This window comes from Pteropus medius, unplaced genomic scaffold (assembly GCF_902729225.1).
Source record: "Pteropus medius unplaced genomic scaffold, Ma_sr-lr_union100, whole genome shotgun sequence".
Taxonomy (NCBI): domain Eukaryota; kingdom Metazoa; phylum Chordata; class Mammalia; order Chiroptera; family Pteropodidae; genus Pteropus; species Pteropus medius.
The window spans coordinates 11,846,846-11,865,672 of NW_024342474.1; the positions used below are offsets into that span (position 1 = coordinate 11,846,846).

At 34.4% G+C, this 18,827-nt stretch overlaps 1 protein-coding gene and 1 pseudogene across 2 annotated transcripts in view; one reads left to right on the plus strand and one right to left on the minus strand.

Moving 5' to 3' along the window:
* Positions 1 to 412: 412 nt before the first annotated feature.
* Positions 413 to 18,827, plus strand: part of TBC1D15 (TBC1 domain family member 15) — a 58,828-nt gene continuing 40,413 nt past the window's right edge. The window contains exons 1-3 of one of the 2 annotated variants that reach the window (XM_039866029.1): positions 413 to 556; positions 15,983 to 16,081; positions 16,506 to 16,580. In XM_039866029.1, coding sequence (XP_039721963.1) covers positions 527 to 556; positions 15,983 to 16,081; positions 16,506 to 16,580 — 204 coding nt within the window. In that variant the 5' untranslated portion in view covers positions 413 to 526. The remainder of the gene's footprint in view (positions 557 to 15,982; positions 16,082 to 16,505; positions 16,581 to 18,827) is intronic. The other variant, XM_039866030.1, reaches the window with a different exon arrangement.
* LOC120605195 (uncharacterized) lies at positions 16,680 to 16,798 on the minus strand (annotated as a pseudogene).

Sequence of the window (18,827 nt, forward strand, 5' to 3'; positions counted from 1 at the left end):
AGAAACTTCACAAACAACAGAAAAGGGGTGGGTGGGTGGGTGGGTGTACTGAGTGGTGCGCAGTTGGAGAGCTTGGATTCCTTTAATCTTCGCCACAGCCCACTATCTCAATTTTACAAATGAGAAACAGGCTGAACGTGGAAGCGACTTGCCTATGGCCACAAAGCCGGGAGCATGTTTCCTTGTTCCCAGTATGGTGTTCTTAAGAAACAAGTGGCCTGCGGACGGATGAGTCCCGCTCCGCAGCAAACCCCAAGGCAAAAACACTTCAATTTAGGTTTCCTCTTAAGAAAAATACATTGGCACATGCGCACTATGCACCAGAGACGACACCCTAGCTACCTCTGAGGCCAACTCAGCACGCAGCAGTACAGTGCCTCCTCCGCCCCGCCCCTTCACTCCGCGCCTTTCCGGCTACTCCCCGCCGCTTTCTCGCCCGGATATCAGTCTAGTTTTGCCGGATGTTGTTATGAGTACGAGAGACACGTGAGGCGCTGCTACGTCATCACAAGCACGCACAGGAAACATGGCGGCGACGGGTGTTGTGAGCGGGAAGGTAAGTAACGGCTTCGGGGAAACACCCCTGCTTTTTTTGGGGGATGAGGGGTGCTTTTGCTGCTTTGAGGCCGGCTGGGGAGGGATGCGAGGGCATTTTTTTTATTAGGAACAGCCTGTGGCAGATGCAGGAGAAGAAGACTTGGTAGTGTCAGCTGTTTTCCCGAGAATGCCGGCTCAGCCTCGGAATTAGAGACCTGGCTCCTGCTCCAAGGCCAGCTAGGCCTCGGCACTGTTCTGGTTTGCCCCGCCCCAGAGCGGAGGGGCTTTTATTTGTATTACTTTTTCTGAGACGGTTGGTTGCCTAGTTCCTTTCTTTTTTCTGGCTCACTTTGTTTTTCAGACTTTAGTTCTTTATGTTTGCTCTTCTGACTCCAGCGGCTTTCTTTCTTCCTCTGAGGCGTTAATCTAATTTGCCCCTGCCTTCTCCGCTTCACTCTGGTGAACGCCCTTCGGGAAGAGCTGATAACAGGTGCTAGGCAGCTGTGCTCTTCTTAGAAGAGCGTATTAGACCTTTTTTTTTTTTTTAAACAGATGGTCAAGTTGGTTAGTAGTTTTGAGCGGTAGGGCATGTATCCAGTGAGAGTTGGAGATGTACACCATCTGCGTTTGTCTAGGAAGACGTTAGCTATTTCCTAGACGTCTGTATTACGTTACGGTGGGAGTGTCTGTGGTGCCTTCTCACGGAGGTGGTGGTGATCAGTGGACCCCTAGCTAGTTCGTTAGAAACCAGGATTGGGTGGGGAGGAAATTTCTTTGTATAGTACCTATTTACGTTCCGAAGGCACCTCTTAATGCCTGCTATTTAGGACTATCATGACATGCTGCTGGCAGCATTTCCCATTGCAGGAGTATTTCGTAAACAGTTGGATCTGGTGATGACTCATCTCACACTAGGGACTGTTTACTTGTCGCAGGTAGCTTCCTCTGTTCCTTGAGGTTCACTCATTTTTTTTCTTTTTCTATGCTACTCTCTTTAACGCATTTTGAATTATTTGGCAGTGTTTTTGGTTTGGTGTATGGACTACCATACTAGGCGGTGGGATAACTAACACATATGGTCTTGGTTTTGCTGTTACTCTAAAATGTGACCTTCGACTATTGAGGAAGCATGACTTCTCTGTCCTTCATATTCATTATCTCCAGAATGGAGGTGGTGCCAATTATTATTTCTTCTATTGGAGTTGCTACGATTACATGAAATAATAAAAGCATTAAAAAAAGATTACATACTTCTATATCCTGGCTATTTTAAATTATAGGTTGGTCATTTGTATTATTCACGCCCTGGTGGTTTTGTCAGTTTTTGTGGTCAGGGTGGTTGCCGATCTACTTGATTCACTACATATTTAAATGTTATCCTGTTTGATTTTCCCTCTGGACTGATCCACTCTAGGAGTTTTCAAGAACGGATCCTCCTTTTGAACTACACTTCCCTTTTTCAGATGTGGATCGATTTTGAAAACGCTTGAGATGATGAAGCAGAGTTGTGAAATGTCAGACTTTTCCACTCTTTCTTTCTAACCACTACCTTTTGTAATCTAACTTAAAATTAGTCTTATTTCATAACCACTTCACCTCATTTATTCTCTCTTATTGCAAATTCACACCCATTTCCCATCACTCCACCTAAACTATTTTTCCATGGTAGACACTGTTCCTCTCCCAGATAATACTATCATGACCCACAAAACCTACTTAGTTTTCCCTAAGTTCAGCTGTAGTTTAATGGCATCATCATTCATCTGGTTGCATGTAAAACAAACTTGGAGATGTCCATTTTATAACAACATCTAATCAATAACCTTATGATCAAGTCCTTATAAGTTTTACCTTAAAAGTGTTTCTTAAATTTGCTGCATCCTCTTCATTTTTCAGTGCTTAGTTATTTAGGCCTTTAAACAAGGCTTCTAGTTTGTCTTTAGTCTTGAGTTCTTGGCTGATTTTTTTATCCTTGTCTTCAGTCTCTTTGCCCACAGTCATCCCTCTGCACAACCACTGGAGTTATTTTTTTTATGTACAAATCTGATTGTCTCTTGCTTTAAAAAAAACAAAATAAAAAAAAATTTGTTACTGTCACCATTAAAATAGTCTTCAAGGTTGGTTAACATGGCATAAAAAGCCATGTAACCTTTCTGGATTTATCATATGCTTCCCTACTTCTCAGTCTTTCTTTGGGAAAGGGTGGTAAGGAAAAATACATATTAATGAGTGTGTGTATGTGCTTGTATTTACATACCTCCCCTTGACTCCCCCCCGCCCCAAAATTCAGCTAAGCCCTGTCTAGTTTAGAAACCTAAGGCAGCCAGTATTAACCAAAGTTCACAAGACTCACATGTGGTACCTTTAAAAAATATCGATGTTGGGCTACAACCCAGCTCTGTTGAATAAGAATCTCTCAGTGTTGATATCTAGGATGTGAGTAACTTTTTTAGTAGGTCCACTTTGCTTGTTTTGAACTTCGAGGTAGGAAATGTTGGAGGGAGGAAGTTAATGTCACATGGAGAAGCAGTGTAAGATAACAGTCAAGAGTTTGACTCTGGAGCCAAACTAGTTTCAAAACCTAGCTTCACGCTTACTCGTGGCTTCAGTGTAATAACTTAACCTCCTCCTTGTGCTTCAGTCTCCTCGTCTGTAATAGTACTTTATGAGATTGTTAGGATTAATAAGAGAATATATTAGAACAAAACCTGGCATATAGTAGATACTGTGTAGGTGTTATTCGTCATCTTAATTTTTCTACAAGTTATTCGCTGGGTATGGCAGAATTTTAAAGATTAAGGATATGGCTGTGAATTTCATTTTTGTAGTTACCACTAGTTCTAATTCTCATTGTTATTTTAAGAATTGAAAACTGCCTTGTTTTAGTAGTAGTTTTGATGAATGAAAAATCATCACAATGGGGCAGTGGTTAAGGAAATGGAGCCGATTGCCTGGGTTCACACCCTTGCTCCACTGCTTTTATAGCATTGTTACTTTGGGCAAATTTCTTAACTTTCCTGTGTCCCAGTTTTCTCATTTATAAAATGAGGAATAATCATTTTTCCATCATGGAGTGGTAGGATTAAATGAGTTAATATTTGCAAAGCATTTAGAATAGTGCCTGGTGTCAAGTGCTAAATAAATGTTAGCTGCTATAACTGTTGTTAAGATCTTTCAGGCTGTCTTAAGATTGTAAGGTTATTGATATGAAAATAGTTGTTTATTTTTGCTATCATTTTGCACAAAGAGATTAAGGCTGTTTACAAATATAAAAGTAATCTATTTATGTAAAATAAATAAGGGGATAAAGGAGGCAAAAGGAAAGTAAATGAAGGTAGGGAAAGTGGATGGAATTGAAGTGCGACCATTAAATAAACTGTATGCTTTAGTGGGCTACAGTTTGGCTGTAAGTTTTCTAGCAGCCAAAGTAAAAGAGGACAACCTGATCAATTATAAGAATTATAGGATCCATGGTAAAATAAAACCAAAAAGAAAACCCCAAAAACTAGTTTATGAAGATTACACCAAAGTCTCCTGTAGGTTCTTTATGCTATGTAACATAATGTAATTATGTGGCATATTGTAACCTTTTGGTAAGGAAAAGAAACCTGTAATGCTCCTTAGGGTGCTGATGGTTTTTGCTAGTGGGTAGTTCAGTAGCTCATTGGATACAGGGTACCAATTTCATGTATTTAGTTCTCTGATGATTTGACTAAATTCAAGGGTAAGTTTTTTGTCAGCATGAGTGTATGGGTTCAGTTTTGCATGTATATTGTTTTTCTTAGCTGAGCTTTTGAAAGTGTGTTTCAGTTTGATTATAAACCCTGATTCTTGGAGTCCAGCTATTCTTTGTTGCTATTTATGTGCAGAACCATATGTTTTAACAGTCAACCAGACAGGGAAAGAGTGACATCCTCTTGGGGACAAAATAGGGGCACAACTATAAAGGCCATCCTGCTTGTTTTCTAACAGGTGAATGGAGTTGAATTAATGGAATCAGTTAAATTTACCTATTACAGAGAAGATGGGAAAAAGGAGACAGCCTGAAATAGAGCCTTATACCCATGGTTTCACTAATAGCACTCTTGTTTTGGAGTTAAAAAGTCCTTTATTTCAGTACACTTGCTATTTCTCTAAGTGTCTGTTTTTACTGTGGTTATATTAGAAAAAATTGGGAGATTAACTTATTTTTTCTTAGAGTTTGTTTTGATGGTGTTCTTCGTGAGAATTTATTTTGTAGCTTAAATTTGACCCCTTCCAATTCTTTTTAGATATGCTTATAGTTTCGTGAAACCCTTGTGCTTAAGAAAAATAAAGTATAGTCTTGGTATGTAGTATATTTTCCAGGAGAAATTTTCTTTTCCTGGACTAGATTTTGTAACATGGTAGTTACCTTCCCGGTACAAGATACACTATATATACATATGTCTTCTTTATTTTTCTGGCATTCTTTAACAAATGTTTGAGTACTTTCTGTGTTCTGAGTTCTTTGGATACAAGAGTGGGTAAATACAGACTTTATTCTTGACACTACTGTAGTTTGCAGTTTTAACAAGTTACTTTATGAATTAATAAAAACATGGCTGTTTTGGAAAGAATTAAATTTTAAGTCTTTGATGGGACATAGCTGCTGAGAGTAGATGAAAATTTATAATGCAGCCTTTTAATTTTCATTTTTTTGTGGAAAAATCCTTATGAAATCTATTTGCTGTCTCTTATTGTGCAATACTATAATGTATATGTAGACATTTAGTTCTCATTGTAGTTCCCCAGACTGCTAAATTATACCTGCCCTCCTGACTGACATTGTTTGGCATACTCATGCCCTTAAGAAGCAATTATAGTTCTGCAGCCTGCCCTTCATCAAGAATTGTACCATCCTCAGTATCTCAGTATCTATCTTTACTTTCAGAATTTCTATGGTTTGTTACCCTTAAAAGTACCTGTGTTCTACATTTCTTTAGTTTCATGATCATCACTGATTAACATGTCCCAAATAAAACTCATTGTTTACATTCTTCTGTATTCCCTGTCTCGATGAATACCTTCATTCACTCAGTTTTGTCCCTGACTCCTCTACTTCACCTCCCACGTGTGATCAGTCACGAAGTCCTATCACTTTGACTTTTTAAAAATCTTTCTAAGATCTGCCTTTCCTTATTCCCACTACTGCTGTCTTAGTTCAAGCCACCATGAATCTCTCCCTCCCTGGATTACTGCAGCTGTTCATTCTCTTCTCTGCAGCCATTGTGTTAGAAAAAGGCAAGTCTGGCCATGGCATTCCCCTGCTAGAGCTTTCTAATGGCTTTCTAGTAGTGAAAATTGTCTTTAGGATAAATTTACAGATTTCCAAATTCTTGAGCATGGCTTATAAGATTGAGTAGGATCTGATCTGGTTTCTATTGTCTCCAAATTCTTTAGCCTTTACCATCCAATCTGAGTTGCAGCCGTGCACTTAATACTGCTCTCAGTAAAGAACATATACACTCTTCTAGTTCAAATAGCCATTTTTCAGATCTCAGCTTGGTTAAGTCTTCCTGATTTCTCATCCTGCCTGAGCCCCTTAACTCTAGGTTAGATAGCATTTATTAGGGCTTGCTTTGGCAGCTTATTCGTATTTCTTTCATATGTTGTAACTACCTGTTTTCTTGTCTTAATCTCCACTTAGATTGTAAGTGCTACGAAGGCAGCGACTGAATCTTATTTATACCTAGGAGTATGGTCTATGCCTGGCATATTATAGGCATTCGCTATTTATTTATTGAAGAAATAACAAATAGGCCTCATTCAGGATCCCATGTATCACACTCTATGACCATTGATTTACTGGTTGGCATGACATTGATAGATTAGTCAGACACTTTTTTCGATGTGTATGTTTCCACCAGTACCTTTATTCCCAGCAACTAGTTTGTGCTCAATAAATATGTCGAGTGTATGAATGAAGAAACTTCTAAATCAGATTAGGCGAAATGAGGGTTGTTGGAAGAGTTTGGACCGGCTATTGCTTGTGCTCTTTTGAAGTACTTAGTAGAAGTTATTTGCAGAGAGAAGATGTAAAACAGGTGTTCCAGCTACACCGAACAGATGCACACACAAAAGGGCACAAGATTGAGGGAACAGGTGAGTTCAGAGTGGCCTAAGCCAGAAAGTTTCTGTGTATCGGCAAGTGTCAGGTGTTATATAGCTGTAGAGGTACAAGGGTAGAGTCAGAAGGAATTTAAGCTCAGGCGTGGTATGGTTAGATGTACATTTTATAAACATCAGTTTTGGCAGTGGTTACACGTTACACACATCTTACACAGATTATTGGAGGGTGAATCGATTGGAGGAAGAGATACCACAATGTTCTTTTATCAACCCTGGCTAGAAGTGGTGAGGGATCAGCCTCAGAGCTGAAGGTTTGAGGAATTTAGGAGATAGGATGGGGATAATGAAAAGGCATTTAGGATAACTGGGTTGATGGGATAGCTTTGATAGAGTTGGGAATATCAAGAGAGCAGATTTTGGATAAAACATGCCTTGTAAGATGTCTGTGGATTATTCGAATGGAGATAACAAGTAGGTGCATAGATATTTTGGGTGTGGAGCTCATTAGAACTTCTGGGCACATACTGAGATTTCCTGTGGATACCTTCTGTAACCAAAAGTTTGAATTATTTATATGCTGAATAATTTTTAAAAACTGAATTTTTGTAACTTTTTTGTTAAATTTAGCTTTTAAAATTCATAGTTGTTAAAGTTCGAGAATGTATGTTATGTATGGTAAGTGTTGGATTTCTAAGTGTGGATAGAGGGCAAGAATTTTATCCCTAAGTTTACCAGTAAATTAAAAATAATTGGTTGAATGTTTTCGTTTACCTTTAGTTTTTGAAAATAAAGATAATAATACAAATAAAAACATAAAAATTATTTGTTACTATATTGTGCAACTTCTTTATTTTTTTTCAGCTTTTTCTGTCAGTAAGTAACATGGTCTTGAGTTGGATTTTCCCAAGTACATCTCTTTATCTAGAAAATTGAATTTATCTTTGCCTGCCTCATTTTTGCCTTTTAATTCTAACTTTTGCTAAGTTAGAGGTTAGTAAGTTTATTTTAAAACATTTTTTGTGGTTCTAGAACTCTTTTAAAGTTATAGCTGACTTAGTTCCTTTGCTAAAGGTATAAAATCTATAGTTTTTATTGCCATCAGCAGACCATCTTTGGAAGTTTTATAAATATACTTACTTGCTTTGGCATGTTAGCAAATATTTAAGAGTAAACAAGAACCTGGAGAGCATGCGATAATTTTAATCCAAATGGAGAACTTAATTTTTTAGTATCTTTACATTTGCTCCTTTTTTCCCCCAAGAGAGTGGGGAACACTTAGAATATTTTAGTTTGTGTAAAGATTTTACCTTTTTTTGTAACATTGCCAGGTACCTACAGGCCAGGAAATTTGTCTTGTTTATTTTTCCACTCTCCATGGTGTCTGGCACATAATAAGTGCCTAATAAAAGGTTTGTTGAATCAAGTTTAGATAATTAGCTTAGCACTACCAAATGGCAAGTCTTTGAATGCCATTGATAGTTTTTGCTCCCCAATGAACAGACATTCCACAGTGAAAATGGTGATTTAAAAGAATTTTTGAGGTAGGATCAACTTTTTTTTTTTGGTGAAATATTTCTGCTTATCTATTTACTTTTATATGGATGTTCACAGTTTGAAACAGTTGACTTTCCATGTAGGTTATTTTTTATACAGCATCAGTAAGGTATAATTGACAAGCAAGTTGTACATAGTGTGTAATTGGTAACTATGATGTATATATTCACTATGAACACATCAACACAATTAATGACATTTCTGCTACTCAGAGTTTCCTCTTGACTCATTGTAATCTATCAATACCTTCATTCTATCCACAGGCAACCACTGAGCTGCTTTATGTCACTATAGATTAGTTTGTAATTTTTAGAATTTTATGTAAGTGAAATTATATAGTATGTACTCTCTTTGGTCTTTTTTTCATTCAGTATAATTATTTTGAGATTCATTCATGTTATGTATATCATTGGTATATTCCATTTTATTGCTAGGGTATATATACCATGATTTGTTTAGCCATTCTCCTAGTGATAATGCATATTTGGCTATGACAGATAAAGCTGCTGTAAACATTGGTATACAAGTCTTTGTTTGGATATATGCTTTCTAGTTTCTTGAGCAGATATCTAGGAATAGAAGGGCTGGATTGTAATGTTAGTTTAACATTTTAAGAAACTGCCAAATTATTTTCCTAAATAGATGTACCAGTTTACATTTCCACTCATGGTGTATGAAAGTTCCAGTTGCTCCACAACTTCATCAACATTTGGCATGTTAGTCTTTTTAATTATAGCCATTTAAATAGATGAGTAGTATTTCATTATTTCAGTTTGCATTTCCTAAATGACTAATGATGTTTAGCATCTTTTCATGTGATTATATGCTATTCTTGTATCTTTTTTGGTAAAGTGTCTGTTCAAACCTTTTGCCCATTTTATTTGCCCTATTCATTTTCTCATTATTGAGTTTTGAGAGTTCTTACGTTCTGGATACAAGTCTTTTATTAGACACATAGTGTGATTTGCAAATGTATTTTTTGCCTGAGCCTTGGCTTTTCATTTGCTTTTTGAAGAGCAGCAGTATTCAATGTTGATGATTTATCAAGTTTTTATGCCGTTGGTGTCATTTCTAAAAAATTTGCCGAATCCAAGGCCACAAAGATTATCTTCTATGTTTTCTTAAAGTTTTGTAGTTTTAGGTTTTACATTTAAATCTGTGGCCCATTTTAATTCAATTTGGATATGAAGTGCGATGTATGGATTGAAGTTTAATTTTTGCACATAGATATCCAGTTGTTCAAGCACTCTTTGTTAAAAAGACATCTTTCTTTACTGAATTGCAAATTGGTAAATAAATTTACCATATATATGTGTGTGTGTGTTTGTGAACTGTTTCGTATTATCAGTTTTTCTTCAGTACCACACTTTCTTGGCTACTCTAGATTTATACTAAGTCTTATAGTCGGATATGTTAGTACTCCATTGTTATTCTTTTTCAAGGCTGATTTGTGTTATTCTAGGTCATTTGAATATACATACAACTTTTAGAATCAGCTTTTGTTAATATCTCCAAAGAGCCTGTTGGAATTTTGATTGTCATTGCAGTCAATCTAGAGATCAATTTGGGGAGAATGGACATCTTAACAATTTTATTCTTTTGAGTCATGAACATGGCATATTTCTTATTTAATTTAGGTCATTTTTCATTTTTCTCAGAAATGTTTTATAATTTTCAGTTTAGAGGTCTTGCACATCTTATCAGATTTATATCTGAGTATCTGATATTTTTTGGTTATTGTAAATGGCTATAATTAAAAATCCTACTTTGATTATTGATTGGTATATATAAAAATAGAACTGATTTTCATATATTGATCTTGAGTCCTGGATCCTTGTTAAATATGTTCACTAAGTTTTAGTAGTCTTTATGTGGATTCCGTTGGATTTTCTACATAGACAATCATGTTATCTGCAAATAAGTTGTTTTTTTTCCAATCTAGGTTCCTTTTATTTATATTTTCTTTGTTTCAGTGTCTAAAACCTCAAGTACAGTATTGAATAGAAGTGATAAGAGTGAACATACTTACTGTGTTCCTGATCTTAGGAGAAAGCATTTGGTCTTTAAGTATATAATGTCAGCTATAGTGTTTCATAGATACCCTTTATCCAACTGAGGGACTGAGGAAGTTTCCTTCTAGTCCTAATTTGCTGAGAGTTTTTGTCAGAAATGGATGTTGGACTTTGTTGAATGCTTTTCTTGAATCTTTTCAGATTATCATATAGTTCTTTAAATTTTTTTTCACAATAGTGAATTATAGCGATTGATTTTTGAATATTAAACCAACCGCACTTGGTCATGAAGTATTTTTCTTTCTACATATCATTGGATTCAATTTGCTTAACTTGTGTTTAAAATTTTTTGCATCTAAGTTCATGAGAGAGATTGGACTGTAGTTTTATTTTCTTATAATTTTTTTTTTTTTTGTCTAAGTTTGGTGTTAGGATAATGTTGGCCTCATAGAATAAATTGGGAAGTATTACTCCTTTTCAATTTTCTGGAAGAGTTTGTGTAGGATTGGTATTAAATTCTTTCTTAAATACTTGGCAAAATTCACCAGTAAAACCATATGGGCCTGGACTTTTCTGTGTGGGAAAGTTTTTAACTGCAAATTAAATTTCCTTAATACTGGGTTACTCAGGTTATTTTCATTTTGAGTGAGCTTTGATAGGTATGTCTCTTAAGGAATTTGTTTTGTCTGAGTTGTTGAATTTACTAGTCTAAATTGTTTATAAATTTTCATGGTATCTTTTTTATATGTGTAAATCTATAGTGATGTTAATGTTCTAATTCCTAATATTGGTAATTTGTATCTCTTGTTTTTTCCTCATCAATCTGTTTAGAGTTTTACCAGTTTTTTCTTCCTCCTAGCTTTTGGTTTTGTTGACACCCACATCGCTGTTTTTCTTTTTCTTTTTTTATTTTATTAATATCTACTTGATGTTTATTTCTCTTCAGCTTACTTTGGGTTTAATTCACATTTCTTTTTCTAGTTTATTAAGATAGAAACTGAGGTCATTAGTTTGAGGCGTTTTTTCTTTTGAATAAAGGCATGTTGTACTATATATTTCCCACTAAGCACTGTTTTAGTGGCACTGCACACATTTTGATATGATTTGTTTGCATTTTCAGTTCAGATACTTTATATTTTCCCTTTTGATGTCCTCTTTGACCCTTGGGTTATTTGGGAATGTGTTATTAATTTCAAGATACGTGTGAATGTTCCAAAGATAGTTCTATTACTGATTTATTTATTACTTTATTAATTCTGTGGTCACAGAATATACTTGAGTTCTTTTAAATTTACTGAGATTTGTTTTATGGCCCAAAGTATGATCCATCTTGGTAAATGTTTTGTGGACACGTGAAAGAAAGTATATTTTGCTGTTGGGTGGAGTGTTCTGTAAGTGTCAGGTCGATTTGGTTGATAGTGTCATTCAAATCTTGTATATTGTTATTGATTTTCTGTCTGTTTTATCAGTTATTGGGAGAAGGGTATTGAAATCTGTGACTGTAGATTTATCTATTATTTGCAATTCTATAAGTTTATATTATATTATTTGAAAGTCTGTTATTAGGTGCATAAACATTTCGGATTGTTTGTCTTGCATTGACCTTTTTTATCATGATGAAATTATCTTTGTACCTGGTTATATTTTGTTTGCTCTGAAATTTACTTTTGTCAGATAGTAATATAGCCATTCTAACTTTCTTTGACTAATGTTAGTATGGTATATTTTTAAATCCTTTTATCTTTAACCTGTTTGTGTCTTTATTTTTAAAACACTTCTTTTTTTCTTTTTTTTGTAGGTAGCATAGAGTTTAGTCTTTTCTGTACTTCCATTTCTGTTCTGGCTTTTGTGCTATTTTTGTCATTTTACTTTTGTGTATATTACAGATCCCATAAAATAAACATATACATGTATTTATTTACTTATTTATACTTTAAACAAGGAGATTCGATTAACAAGAAGTAAAATGTATTTATCCACATAGTTACCATTTTGGATGGCTCTTATTTCTGTGTGTAGATCCAGATTTCCTTCTAGTTTAATTTATTCTTCCTGGAAGATTTCCTTTAACATTTTTTTGTAGTGTAGGTCTGATGGTGATGAAATTTTTTTAGCTTTTACGTCTAAAAGAGAATTTTACCTTCTTTTTCGAAAGATATTTTCTTTGAGTATAGAATTGTAGGTTAACAGTGTTTTTCTTTCAGTACTTGCTCCAAGGAGGTAGGAGGAAACTTGGGGATTGATAGATATGTTTATGACTTGATAGTGATGGTTCATGGATATATACTTAGCCCATACTTAGCAAGTTACAACTTGATAAGTTACATTAAGTATATATAGCTTCTTGTATGTCATAAATTGTTTAAAATATGATGTTGCTCCATTCTAGTCTTAATTGTTTTGAAAAAGAAATCTGCTGTAATCATTACATGTACTTTTTTCCTCAGACTGTTAAGATTTTCTGTGTTACTAATTTTGTACAGTTTAATCATTTTATTCTTTCATATAGGCTTTGTTTTGGTGATTCTTGCACTGGAGTTCACTGGGCAGTTTAGGTCTGTAAGTTTATAGTCCATCAGATTTGGAAAAACTTCTGTAATAATTTATTTTTTAAGATTTTTTTGTTGTTGTTTCTCCCCTCTACCATCTCCTTCAGGTACTTCAATTATATGTAAATAGATCACTTGAACTGTCTTTTTCCCTCTGCTTGTGTTTTGTATAGTTTATGTTGCTGTAACTTCAGGTCCATTATCCTTCTGCAATGTCTAATCTGCCATTAGCACATTACTGTATTTTTCATTTGAGATGTTTTAATTTTCATCTCTAGAAGTTTAATTCTTTTTTATATTTTTGATGTCTTAATGAGTTCTAACTTTTCTTTAGTGTCTTGAACAGTCTTCAGTTATAATGATGCTTTAATAGCTCTCTTTGCTAATCCTATTATTTGTGTCGTTTTGGGTTGCATTTTATTGGTTGATTTTGCTCTTCATTATGGGTTACAGTTTTTATATTAGCATGCTTAGTAATTTGTTTTGTTTACCGGATGTCAGATATTGTGGATTTTATCTTGGGTGATAGATATCTTTTGTATTCCTATAAAATATTTTGAGCTTTATCATAGAAGCGATTTAAGTAATGTGAAAACAGTTTGATACTTCCCGATCTTGCTTTTAAACTTTATTAGAGGATATCAGCACAGCATTTAAAATGGGACTGATTTTGCCACAATGCTGATGCATGACTATTTTGAGTGCTCTACCCAGTGTTCTGTGAATAATGAGGTTTCCCACTCTACTGGAAACAGCTCTGTGTGAGCCTGCAGATTGTTTCTTCTAATAATTTCAAATGGCTTTTCTGAAAAATCTTTCCTTGGATAGTTTACTGATATACATGCACTGCTCAGTACTTACTGAACACTCAGTGACCTCTGCATATCTCTTAAGTTCTCTCTCTGAGCACTTCTCCCTTTTCTGGTACTTTGAACTATATTGGCCTCCCCCAGTTCCCAGCTCTGTGATAACTCAGAGAGACTTTTTCATAAGGTGCCTGGTACTAATACTTTTAAAATATTTTCCGAGCTAGATTACTTAGGAAACTTAACTTTTTCCTAAAAAGAGAATAGGCAACACTTGACCAAAATATGTGTGGGAAAGAGAGAGTTGCTTAATGTCCTTCAGTTAGGTGAAGTGTTTCATTCGATTCTTTAGACGTCATTAAAGTTTCAGAATCTCATTAGTATTAATAGTATTACAAAACCTTGGATTGCATTGTTAATGATACTAAGCTTTTCTTGGCAAGTGAGTGTGCCTTTTTCTACTGTGAGAACTGTGAAATTCTTTGGTTATTCTAATAGCTGAGTCTGGTGAAAATATGTTAAAGTGTAGTTTCTGGATATGTCTCATCTATTTGTCACAAAAACTTGAGATATAAAGGGGTTTCTTTTCCATAACTTTTTATATTTCCATTTTGTGGCCCCAGATATAATTACCTAGTTCAACTTCCTGTTTTGTGAATTGGTAATTTTGTATTTACTAAAGCAATATGTAACTATATTTTAACTTTGAAATATCAAAATAAGTTAAAGGTATTAACAAAAAACCTATAGTTCCTCTTGCAACCTTTATCTTATTCCCTTTTCCAGAAGTAACTCTGTTAACAGCTTAAAGTGTGTCATTCCAGAACCTAACTACTTCTATGCATTTTACACAGATATAGAAAAACTTTTAAAAAGCATAAGTGTTATCATAACTATAGTTAATTGGTAATTTTTTGTATTTATTTTTAGTTTTATGTGTATGTTTGGCCATTTAATCTCCCTTTTTCTTTTGTAACTCTTGAATAGTATTCCCCATAGACAATATCTAAAGATATATTTGATCATTTCCTTCTTTGTGGATATTTAGATTTGTACCTTCCCTTACCTCTTTTTTTCCCCCTCCCTCACCCACTCTGGAATAATAAATAATACTATTATTGTGAATATTCTCATTCATATCTTTATGCACGTGTGAGAATAAGTCTGTATGGTTTAAAATGTTTCATCTCTATGCAAACAGTGTAGGATTGTCTCCCACCACTTCCCAACTCATACTGTCCCCAATCTTTGCCTTCTGCTTAATGCTAGTCTGTTGCTTCACAACTGTTTCATTGAAGGCCATCTTTGGATTTTGAGATCGGAACTTCTCTTGTTATCTTGACTAGAAAGACTCTTTTTGACATGATTTAAGTCCATATCAGAAGTCATTAGCATAACATAGGATAGGCCGGGGGGAAAAGTACTTTGAGAGCTTTATAGTGCAGTTTTGTCATTCATCAACTAGAGGGCGATGGTGATGGGCTCTGGTAGTGCTTGTCCTGCATTGTTGGTCCCTGCGCTATTCTGAATAGTGCTGCGATTAGATTAATAAAATGTCTACATAAATAGAAAGTACGTTGCATTCTAAACTTGCATATGTCAGAAGAACTTAGGTCTAGAATTGAATATTTTCTTTTTGCTTATTTTCATAATGAAAAATTTTTTAATGATTGAAATGGGTCCCAGGAATGGAATGTTCATTTATAACATTATGCCTATAGAGAATAAAGCTTAACTTTAAATGTTTCCGTTTTCTCAGGAATTAATTTACATGCCCCATATATTCCCATAGGACATTGTTCAGGGACCATGTTTTAATCATGTTCATATACCTGTGGTCTTTTATATGCTTTTACATATAGAAGCACTCAGTAAATATTTGTGAGTTTGAACTAGTTTAAACAGTTAACTACTAGAAGTCCTCAACATTACTCTTTAAAATTCCTGTGTTTCTTGAATTTCTGTGCCACTGTGCTACAAAAACTCCAAAATGATCTTAAAGTAAAAAAAATGTCCTATTATGGGGTTAGAAAGCATTGATCATTATATTTTATCTATTCTTATTCTTGAATATTTTCAGATCCTTTTCAAGTTTGAGCCCAGTATTTTGCTTAATGTTTGTTAAAAGCATATTTTAACTGAAATTTGCATGTTGAGACACATAGCAGTTAGCCTGACATCTTTGTTAATGCAGAACGTTAAGATCATGATTATCATTAAACCAAAAACTTTATGCGTAACAAAGCAAACTTCCTTCCACTTTATCTTTGTTTGAACTTAAGTCTGAATAGTATTTTAATAATACATTTATACATAAAATAATCAGAAACTTGGTTTAGAAATTATAGGAAAACATGTCTTAATTGTTTTTTAACAAATGTTAAAATAGTACTGAATAAAAATTGTGTGATTAATCTTATTTTTGCTGTTCCAGATTATATATGAACAGGAAGGGGTTTATATTCATTCATCTTGTGGAAAGACTAATGACCAAGACAGCTTGATTTCAGGAGTATTACGTGTTTTAGAAAAGGTATGTTTCTAGTAAATGATTTTATTTAATAAAAATTGATCATGGTAGTGGCTCATTTCGGCATTATCAGCAAGTTTGAGTTTCATATGTAAGATGAAATTATGTAATTGAATAGTGGTTGTAAATTTAACATGGAAATGATGTTAGAAATAAACTGCTTTAGTTAAATCAGTAAAATGACATGGAATATTTAAAAACTCATATAAAAGTTGCAGTCATACATTTTTTAATAATGAAAAATAAACAGAATTTAAAAATCTCTATAACATTGGTTGTCAAATAGTGGTTTACATATGATAGTGCATATATAAAGTGCTAATATGTAAGGTTAAAAATTTTATTTTGTGTTCAGGGAGTTAAAAATAGGTGACTATGAATGTAAGATATTGCTGAAGAGTAAATATATTTCATAATTTCTTTCTAGGATACTGAAGTGATAGTGGACTGGAGACCATTGGATGATGCCTTAGACTCTTCTAGTATTCTCTGTGCTGGAAAGGTATTTAAGAAAAAAAAATGTATGATTAAAGAAAAGCCATTAAAAAAGCTTTATTGAGATATAATTCATATACATGAAATTCATACTTTTTTTTTTAAACGCCTACAGCTCCTGGTATTCTTAGGTGGTTTCCCATCCAAGTACTAACCAAGCCCGACCCTGCTTAGCTTCCGAGATAAGATGAGATCAGGTACATTCAGGGTGGCATGGCCATACACAAAATTTACACTTTAAAGTGTTTAATTCAGTGGTATTGGTGTATTTATAGTGTTGCGCAACTATCACCAATATCTAATTTTAGAATAGTTTCATCAGTCCTGAAAAAGAAAAGTACCTTTTAGTGGTCACTCTCCATTTCCCTCTCCTCCCAGCCCCTGGCATCCACTCATCTAATTTCTGTCTCTGTGAATTTGCCTACTGTGGACATTTCATGTAAATGGATCATCTAGTACGTGGTCTTCTGTGACTGGCTTCTTTCACTTAGCATAACGTTTCAAAGTTCACAATTTCTTTTTTCTTTTTGCTAAGTAATATTGCATTTGTGGATAACACATTTTATTTATTTATCAGTTGATGGACATTTGTGTTGTTTTTACTTTTAGGCTAATATAAATAATGCTGCTGTGAACATTCATGTAGAAGTTTTTGTGTGGACATGTATTTTTCTCTTGAAAACCTAGGAGTGGAATCCTTGGGTTATATGATAATTTGTGTAACATTTGTATCATATGTTGACTTCTCAATATGGAAGATAGAGATTTAGCTGTATCTTTTCTCTTAATTCGCATTGAAACCCTGGCTTAGTTGTCCACATTTCTTCTCGAAGTACTTAATCATACAAATGATCTTCTAATTTCATTTTCATAGACATTTCTCCCAGGTCGTCTTCATTCTGAACTGGTTGCTCTTTTGGTTTATTATGCAGAAATTATCCTGGGGATTCTTTTTTCCTCTTTCTCACTATTTTAATCTCCATTTTCTATATCCTCTACTGTTATCTATGTATTTTGGTTTATTCCTTTGTTTTGGTGCAGCTCCAGTGCTTCCTGAGAAAAAGGGTGCATAAGGACCTTTTAATATGGAAACTCTTGTCTTTTAGTTCTTAGAAAATGTTCTTGAGTTTTTTCAGTGATGATTTCTTCATTTTTCTACTTTCTTTATGGAACTCTTAAGACCTGGACTGGTCTGTAATTTTTAAAAATACATTCTTTCTTATTTTCTAATTGTTTGTCTGTGTGTGTATGTGTGGACGTACTATCTTCTAGGAAATTTCTTCAGTTTTGTCTTCAGTTCTTCTATAGCCTTTTTCATTTTTGTTATATTTTTAATTTCTAAGATTTTTTTTGAGTGTCCCCCTCCTTTAAATATAGCATGCTGTTATACAAGTTTAATGCAATCCCCATCAAAATCCCATCAGCATTTTTTTAAAGAAATAGAACAAAAAATCAGATTTGTATGGAAGCACAAAAGACCCCAAATTGCCAAAGCCATCCTGAGAAAAAGAAACAAGGCTGGAGGCATCACTCTGCCTGCCTTCAAATTAAACTACAAAGCGACAGCAATCAAAACGGCACGGTATTGGCAGCAAAACAGACACATGGACCAGTGGAACAGAATCGAGAGTCCAGATTTATATGGGCAAATAATTTTTGACAAAGAAGCCAAAAACATACAGTGGAGAAAGGAAAGCCGCTTCAGTAAATGGAGCTGGAAAAACTGGAAAGCCACCTGCAAAAGAATGAAGCTAGACTGTTTTCTATCACCACACACCAAAATTAACTCAAAATGGATTAAGGACCTAAATATAAGACCTGAAACAATAAAATGCATAGAAGAAAATAGGAACTAAACTGAAGGACCTTGGACTTAAAGAGGATTTTATGAATTTGACCTCAAAAGCAAGAGAAGTAAAAGCTAAAATAAATTAATGGGACTATATCAAACTAAAACGTTTCTGCTTAGCAAAAGAAATTGTCAACAAGATACAGAGAGAACCATCCAAATGGGAAAATATATTTGCAGGCAACACCTTCGATAAGGGTCTCATATCCAGAGTATACAAAGAACTCATACAACTCAATAACAAAAAAACAAACGATCCAATCAAAAAATGAGCAGAGGACTTGAACAGACACTTCTCCATAGAGGACATACAAATATATGAAAAGATGCTCAACATCGCTGGCTATTAGGGAAATGCAAATCAAACTACAATGAGATACCATCTCACACCTGTTAGAATAGTTA